General features: G+C 39.0%; 2 protein-coding genes and 1 pseudogene across 3 annotated transcripts; 1 reads left to right on the forward strand and 2 right to left on the reverse strand.

Moving 5' to 3' along the window:
- The first annotated feature begins 726 nt into the window (after positions 1–726).
- On the forward strand, positions 727–1595 carry LOC149263251 (protein SRG1 pseudogene; annotated as a pseudogene). Its single transcript, XR_016249624.1, has 2 exons — positions 727–1251; positions 1338–1595. The product of XR_016249624.1 is annotated as a protein SRG1 pseudogene (transcript).
- A 968-nt stretch (positions 1596–2563) lies between these two features.
- Positions 2564–5066, reverse strand: LOC149263252 (zinc finger CCCH domain-containing protein 32-like). The gene is made up of 3 exons (XM_089387150.1): positions 4716–5066; positions 3439–4590; positions 2564–3352 (listed from the first exon to the last, which is right to left on the reverse strand). The coding sequence occupies exons 1-3, from the start codon at positions 5064–5066 to the stop codon at positions 2777–2779; spliced, it is 2079 nt and encodes a 692-aa protein (XP_089243276.1). The 3' UTR covers positions 2564–2776.
- Positions 5067–6620: 1554 nt separating this feature from the next.
- Positions 6621–7678, reverse strand: LOC149263253 (uncharacterized). The gene has a single exon (XM_089387478.1). The coding sequence runs from the start codon at positions 7625–7627 to the stop codon at positions 6803–6805; it is 825 nt and encodes a 274-aa protein (XP_089243604.1). The 5' UTR covers positions 7628–7678; the 3' UTR covers positions 6621–6802.
- Positions 7679–7928: the final 250 nt, after the last annotated feature.

A 7928-nucleotide genomic window follows, 5' to 3' on the forward strand; every position in this document is an offset into this window, starting at 1 on the left:
TTCTACGTAACTCAACCAAGTGTGTAGTAAGGAGCAAGTCGAGCTATATATTATACATGTGAATCATTCTTGTCAATATATTACGAAAGATTTTATGTCCAATAAAATCTTTTAGCACCATCATTTTTTGCATTGCAATAGATAATAAAATTATGTTGACGAAATTTATATAAATCAAATTTAAATTCAACTTCTATTTTCAGTGATTAGCTACAGGTTCGAACGTTGGAGCCATACCTAGATCCTTATAATTCTTCTCTCTCGACTTCCCTATAATGTCATTCTTCTCTCTCGACTTCCCTATAATGTCAAGAAAAGGTAATTCTTTTGCTTTACAATATGCCCTTGTTACGCCGTAAGGCGTTTTCCTTTGAAATGAATTACCTCAGCCGATGTTGTGTCCTATTGTTGACCGTGGATGTGTGGTGTTAACGATTGAACGAAGATTGATCGTTGATCTTCACACTGTCCTTTTGTGTCCAACCCAATGGCCTCTCTGTCTTCAGGTATGCGAGGTAGGGCTGCGATGTTTTCTCTGGAGGTATGCAAGCTAGGGCTGCAGCACGCAACTCTTCTTTGGCGGCAGAGAAAAATCCAGAATCTGTTCCCCCATGAACCAGCTAGGTATTCCTTCTGCCCTTGCGAGCTGCTTAGTTTATTCTTCGTTAAGTTCGTCATTTCGACCTTTTACGCTCCGTTTCATTCGCCCAATCTCAGGTTCTCGCTCACTAATTTTCGGTTCAAAGGTTTTATCAGAGCTTTCCACCGCTGTTTGCAGGGCATTTCTGTTACATACAGTTATTCGCGATGGCCTTCCGAATAATTGGATCAAGGAACAGGCCTTGGTTTAACAGAAGTTCCTTCCATCTATAAATATTTCTGATGGTTTCCTGGTTCTATCAATGTTATTTGCAGCCTGGGTGCATTATATTTGTCATCGATTTCGCCTGAACTTTCTTGTAGAGCAAGGTTGGAAGAATGGCTTCAATTGATGAGAGCAATAGGAGCATTCCCAACTGGGGTAAATCTGTTGTTATAGTCGAGAGCGTTCAAGAACTTGCAAAAAAACAGCAGGGAACAATACCAGAAAGATATATCAGAAGAAGCGAAGCAATACCAACACCAACGACAGTGTCTGATCATCAGTTTAACATTCCCATCATTGACATGACCAAGATTTCAGCAGGAATATACAGAGAACAAGAGATTACGAAACTTGCCCGGGCTTGTGAAGAATGGGGTTTCTTCCAGGTATAATTTGTTAGTTTTTTCTATATAGTCAGTCGACAGATTTGGAAAAAACAAAAAAGTTACATGTTTTAATGGGTTTTCTGTAGGTTGTGAATCACGGTGTCCCGAACTCGTTACTCGATGCTGTTAGGAGAGCTGGAAGGGAGTTTTTCCAGCTTCCATTGGAGGAGAAACAGAAGTATGCTGTTAATCCAAGAGATCTTCAGGGCTACGGCAAGACATTCGTCGTGTCTGAACGACAGAAGCTGGATTGGGGTGACTTGTTGGGTTTGATAATGTTTCCTTCTGGTTATAGAGATTTAAATCTTTGGCCAGTCGAACCTGCTGATTTCAGGTATACATAGGTTTCAAGGTGGTCCATAGGTGAAGTTTCAAATTTTCAAATATATAATGTTCCTGCTTGATAACCAGAAATTTAAATCTTTGGCTAGTCGAACCTGCTGATTTCAGGTATACATGGGTTTCAAGGTGGTTCATAGGTGAAGTTTCAAAATTTCAAATATATAATGTTCCTACTTGATAACCAGAAATTTAAATCTTTGGCCAGTCGAACCTGCTGATTTCAGGTATACATGGGTTTCAAGGTGGTTCATAGGTGAAGTTTCAAAATTTCAAATATATAATGTTCCTGCTTGATAACCAGAAATTTAAATCTTTGGCCAGTCGAACCTGCTGATTTCAGGTATACATGGGTTTCAAGGTGGTTCATAGGTGAAGTTTCAAAATTTCAAATATATAATGTTCCTGCTTGATAACCAGAAATTTAAATATTTGGCCAGTCGAACCTACTGATTTCAGGTATACATGGGTTTCAAGGTGGTTCATAGGTGAAGTTTCAAAATTTCAAATATATAATGTTCCTGCTTGATAACCAGAAATTTAAATCTTTGGCCAGTCGAACCTGCTGATTTCAGGTATACATAGGTTTCGAGGTGGTTCATAGGTGAAGTTTCAAAATTTCAAATATATAATGTTTATGCTTGATAACCAGAAATTTAATTCTTTGGCCAGTCGAACCTGCTGATTTCAGGTATATATAGGTGCCAGTTATTTAATGCTCAATGCCTTAAAATTCCACAAATTACAGGAGGAATCACCTACTGTTCACAGTTGCAGCTGCAAAGTGTTATCGTCTTCATATAATTAAGAATATTTACCCAGGTCTACATTATTCAAATGCTAGTAGCTGCAAATGCCAATGAGGTAATTGATTCAAAGGCATGACTGATCCCTCTGCTGAGAAGCATAATATGCTCTAAAATTAAGTTATGATATTTGCTTCTGCATAGGCTCCTCTATAATATTAAACAAATAGGATCTGTATCATCATTAACAAGATTCAGTACAGACAAAAGAAACAATTATCTTGAATAGCTGCGAGAACATCATGTCAAGCAACACATGAAATTGGCATTTTACACTGACATTCCAAGCAAAACTACAACAGAAAACCACCATTGTGCTTGCCAATACATGCACAGATTTGCAAACAGCTTTCAACAGATCTTCTAATACAAGTCACTAATCAAGAGAAGATGCCACCAAGCCTCCTAGCAAAGTCATCGTCATCATCATCTTCTAGAAAGTCTTCATCTTCTTGCTCATCTTCATTCCTTTCCCACTCTTCATTGTCCTCATTCTCTGCATGTTCCAAATCATACTCTTCATGGTCAACATCTTCATCTTCATTGCTGTGAACAGCATCATTCATTACTGCATCTTCCTGGTCATCCACTACAATAGGCTTTGCTCCATTTGAAAAGGCTGATGGTTTGTCTTCTACAAGAGTATCCACGTCATTGGATGCCTCAGTGTCATCCACCCCAGGAGTAAAAGTGGGCAGTTCAGATGTATAATTGTCACCAGCTGGAAGTTCTCCCTCTTCAACATCTTTTTCAGGTGGTGGCAAGCCATCATTTCCCTTGCTCAAATTGAAACTCTGAATGGCCTGACCCTGCCCTTCTGTAGGTATATTTCCTTCATTGTCACCATTTTCTTGAGTCACTTTCCGTTTTTTCTTCAGAATATCACTTAATGATTTTGTAGCCTGAAAGTCTTGTTCCCCACTTGAATCACTAATTACCTTGCCAATCTCATCTTCCTTCATTCCCAAGGAAGATTTTGTCTGTGTTTGTCTGGACTCTTCATAGAGGGATTTTGTGAGGATCCATGCTCTATTGATTGTGCAGTAGAAGGTTCTTCACTGCTCTCACGATTCTTTTCTTGTTTGATTTGTGCAAGAGTCTTGGGCCCAACAAAATTTATGGCATCTGTCCTTGTTTCAGTGTTCCTAAAAGTTTGACCTCTAGGTACCCTGGATTCTGATGATATAGAACCATCTGCAGGCATTCTGCCCCTCTCCTTTTCACGATACTTGCTTCTGAAATGATCATTTAAGCCCCGTCTGCTTGGTGAGCTTCTGGACCAAGCCCTCTCTAACTTGCCTTCTTGATCAGCTTCTATATTGTCAGATGGCTCTCTTTTGAAGCCACTAGCCTCTACTTGAATCCTACCCTGCAATCGCCTACTACTGTGATTCATACCTTGCCTTAACTGGTCCCTGTATATATCTTGCTGTCTACGGTCATCATCTTGTTGCCTAGAGCCACGGTGAAATTCACCATGTCGACTATCCACATGCTGTCTCTTTGAGGGGCTATCCACTACTTTAGCCTCACCAGCCCTCCTATGTTTTGAAATCCGGTGGTGGAGATCCTCCATATTGTTCCGTTCAGGATCATCTTCACTAGACAAGGACCTCCTTTCTCGCACAATCGGTCTCTCCAGAACCCTGTCATCAAAAGCATTAGACTGCTTTCGGCCACCACGCTCATATCCCCTGTTTTTATATGGTTCATAAGCTCCATGGTCATACTGAAATTCAGCATCATAGTAGCCAGTTCGGACAAGCTCTCGTTTGTTGTGCATATTTCTTTCTCGACCATTGATTGCATCTCTTCCAGATTCCATATCATGTTTATAGTAATCAGCATCCTCCCGGTGGCTTAGATGGTCAAGTCCATCATCCACAAGTACATCATATCCTAGTGATGATCCACCCAGCAAATCCTCCGATTCTAATCCATTTTGTAGTCTTTCTTCTAGAGGATGAGACGGGCGTATCCAAGACCTGTTTCTTGAATCATCATGTATCCTTTGTCTTGTAGGTTCAATCTCTGGAAAAAATTGTTCGACTTCATGTGGACTTCCCTTTATATAGGTAGGCTGAGATCTTGATTGAGAGACATGTCTAGCTTCTGGTTGCAACTGGGCTTCCTTGACATTATTTGACTGCAGTGTTAAAGGATTGCCCAAATGCCCTTCTTGGAAGTTATTGGACTGCAATGCAACAAGGTTACTTGACTGTGATGCCTTGAAGTTATTTGCCTTTGCTAGCACAGGGTTCTTGACTGCACTGCCTGAAAGTTGTTTGACTTCAATGTCATGGGGTTGCTTGACTGCACTGCATTAGGATCAATTGATTGCACTGCCTTGGGAAAGCTTAAATCAGATGGATGTTTTCCATCTTTGTTGCTTTCAGTTTCATTGACTGTTTGTTTCCCACTTGCCTGAGGCTCTGTAACTGTTGGACTTGGTTTTGTTGTCTTTTGAGAAGTTAGATTAGCTCCTGAAAATGGACCATGCACAAAAGGGCACTTATCACCCTTTACACAATATCCCTGCTGGAAAAAATAGCAGGGAACTTTCGGTTTGTTTGCAGTGCCAGATGTCGGTAACGATGCTGAGGACGATGGTGGCACTATTGCTGGTGTTGGTGCTCCTGACAAGCCATCTAGTGGCTGAAACGGAAACATAGATACACAAGTTAGTGTCATAAATAGATTAAGAAAAAATTATACAAAGAAAGTATACCTGCTTGATATGTAGAATTGACCAGAGCAGAATAGCTTGAAACTGGCTATGACTATTTTATGTGAAGGCTGCGGTCCGTGTTTGTATTACACCATTGACCAGTTCAACTACAACCCTCTCCTAATGCAAAACATAACCATTACTGCTAAAAAAAAATGTTACAAATACAACACAGGTATATACAATTGTTTTCTCTAAAATGCAAAATTGATCGCAACTTAAGCATTTGCTCTTTTGAAAGCCATTTTCCAGGTTTACATGAACGTTGAATTATCAAAAATGTCCCCAAAGTCTCTCAACCTAACATTGTTCGATCAAACTGTCCTGAAAGTCTCAAGCTAACGGATTCTGCCGAGGTCTCTGTAAATATTTTTGTGCATATTTATATTATTAATGAAATTCCCTAGTACAGTAAAAAATGTGCTAGATGCGTCTTCCAAAATCCATCCCAATATATACTTTAGCCAAGTGTACACCAATTACAATACTGTCCATAGATCTACTCTACTTTCTGTGAAAAAAGGGTTGTTTCAACCTTTGAATAAGAAAATATTGCATCAATTCTACATACAGTTGCAGCAACGCCGCCACTTTCTGGAGCTCCCAAAAAATAGAATTGAACAAAGGCTTATAATTCCCAGTTATTCAGTGGATGATTGTCCCATTTTTAACGGAAATTATGGCATTTACACAATAAAATAATGAATTATGTTTTTTTAATGATAAAATAATGAATCTTTTTAGTTGGCACATTTCGGCATAGAACTTCACAGAGCTGCATAAATTTTATTTGGAGATGTCATCTTCATTCAACTGGCCAGACAACCAACGTACTATAATAATATAATTTATTTAATAGAGGAATTGTAACGGATACTTCACAAACAACTTCAAATGCAACAATTTCTTTTACAAAACATGAAAAACCATAAATATCCCAATACTATATAGTATATACCCATTTCATATCCACCACAAATTAATAAATATATTAAAACAAACAAAAAAATACCAAGGTATCTTCAGCTATGGGGACAGCGAAATAATTGACCCATGGTGTTACTCGAATAAAAAAATACTTTCATGTAATTCAAATATTATTGAAATTTTGGAATGATCAGAAGCAACTGTAAAAATTTCCAAGACAAAATGTTCGCATTACAATGACAATATGAAAACTAAAAAACAATCATCTGCCAGTTATTTAATACTCAATGCCTTAAAATTCCACAGATTACAGGAGGAATCACCTACTGTTCACAGTTGCAGCTGCAAAGTGTTATCGTCTTCATCTAATTAAGAATATTTACCCGGGTCTACATTATTCAAATGCTAGTAGCTGCAAATGCCAATGAGGTAATTGATTCAAAGGCATGACTGATTCCTCTGCTGAGAAGCATAATATGCTTTAAAATTAAGTTATGATATTTGCTTCTGCATAGGCTCCTCTATAATATTAAACAAATAGGATTTGTATCATCATTAACAAGATTCAGTACAGACAAAAGAAACAATTATCTTGAATAGCTGCGAGAACATCATGTCAAGCAACACATGAAATTGGCATTTTACACTGACATTCCAAGCAAAACTACAACAGAAAACCACCATTGTGCTTGCCAATACATGCACAGATTTGCAAACAGCTTTCAACAAATCTTCTAATACAAGTCACTAATCAAGAGAAGATGCCACCAAGCTTCCTAGCAAAGTCGTCGTCATCATCATCTTCTAGAAAGTCTTCATCTTCTTGCTCATCTTCATTCCTTTCCCACTCTTCATTGTCCTCATTCTCTACATGTTCCAAATCATACTCTTCATGGTCAACATCTTCATCTTCATTGCTGTGAACAACATCATTCATTACTGCATCTTCCTGGTCATCCACTACAACAGGCTTTGCTCCATTTGAAAAGGCTGATGGTTTGTCTTCTACAAGAGTATCCACGTCATTGGATGCCTCAGTGTCATCCACCCCAGGAGTAAAAGTGGGCAGTTCAGATGTATAACTGTCACCAGTTGGAAGTTCTCCCTCTTCAACATCTTTTTCAGGTGGTGGCAAGCCATCATTTCCCTTGCTCAAATTGAAACTCTGAATGGCCTGACCCTGCCCTTCTGTAGGTATATTTCCTTCATTGTCACCATTTTCTTGAGTCACTTTCCATTTTTTCTTCAGAATATCACTTAATGGCTTTGGAGCCTGAAAGTCTTGTTCCCCACTTGAATCACTAATTACCTTGCCCAATCTCATCTTCCTTCCTTCCCAAGGAAGATTTTGTCTGTGTTTGTCTGGACTCTTCATAGAGGGATTCTGTGAGGATCCATGCTCTGTTGATTGTGCAGTAGAAGGTTCTTCACTGCTCTCACGATTCTTTTCTTGTTTGATTTGTGCAAGAGTCTTAGGCCCAGCAAAATTTATGGCATCTGTCCTTGTTTCAGTGTTCCTAAAAGTTTGACCTCTAGGTACCCTGGATTCTGATGATATAGAACCATCTGCAGGCATTCTGCCCCTCTCCTTTTCACGATACTTGCTTCTGAAATGATCATTTAAGCCCCGTCTACTTGGTGAGCTTCTTGGGCCATTAACCTGTTTCTTTAGGTCCAAAAACACAAGCTCTTAGGCCATTAACCTATTTCTTTAGGTCCAAAAACACAAGCTCTTAACCAAGCAACAGTTTTAGTGGCCGAGGGGGTTTGAACACTGATGTCCCTCCAGTCCTCCAACACTGATGTCCCTCCAGTACAATGTTTTTTATTTTCTTCGAATATTTTATCCACATTGTAGTGTAATTTTTTTGTCGCCA

This window comes from Pinus tabuliformis, chromosome 6 (assembly GCF_031772625.1).
Source record: "Pinus tabuliformis cultivar Carrire ecotype Pingquan chromosome 6, CPIR1, whole genome shotgun sequence".
Classification (NCBI taxonomy): domain Eukaryota; kingdom Viridiplantae; phylum Streptophyta; class Pinopsida; order Pinales; family Pinaceae; genus Pinus; species Pinus tabuliformis.

Coding starts and splice junctions, on each gene's coding strand:
- LOC149263252 (XM_089387150.1), bottom strand. CDS start 5,066: ATGTTTCCGTTTCAGCCACTAGATGGCTTGTCAGGAGCACCAACACCA. Junction 4,591..4,715: donor AATCAATTGATCCTAATGCA/GTGCAGTCAAGC, acceptor GTTGCATTGCAG/TCCAATAACTTCCAAGAAGG. Junction 3,353..3,438: donor GCAGTGAAGAACCTTCTACT/GCACAATCAATA, acceptor TTGGGAATGAAG/GAAGATGAGATTGGCAAGGT.
- LOC149263253 (XM_089387478.1), bottom strand. CDS start 7,627: ATGCCTGCAGATGGTTCTATATCATCAGAATCCAGGGTACCTAGAGGT.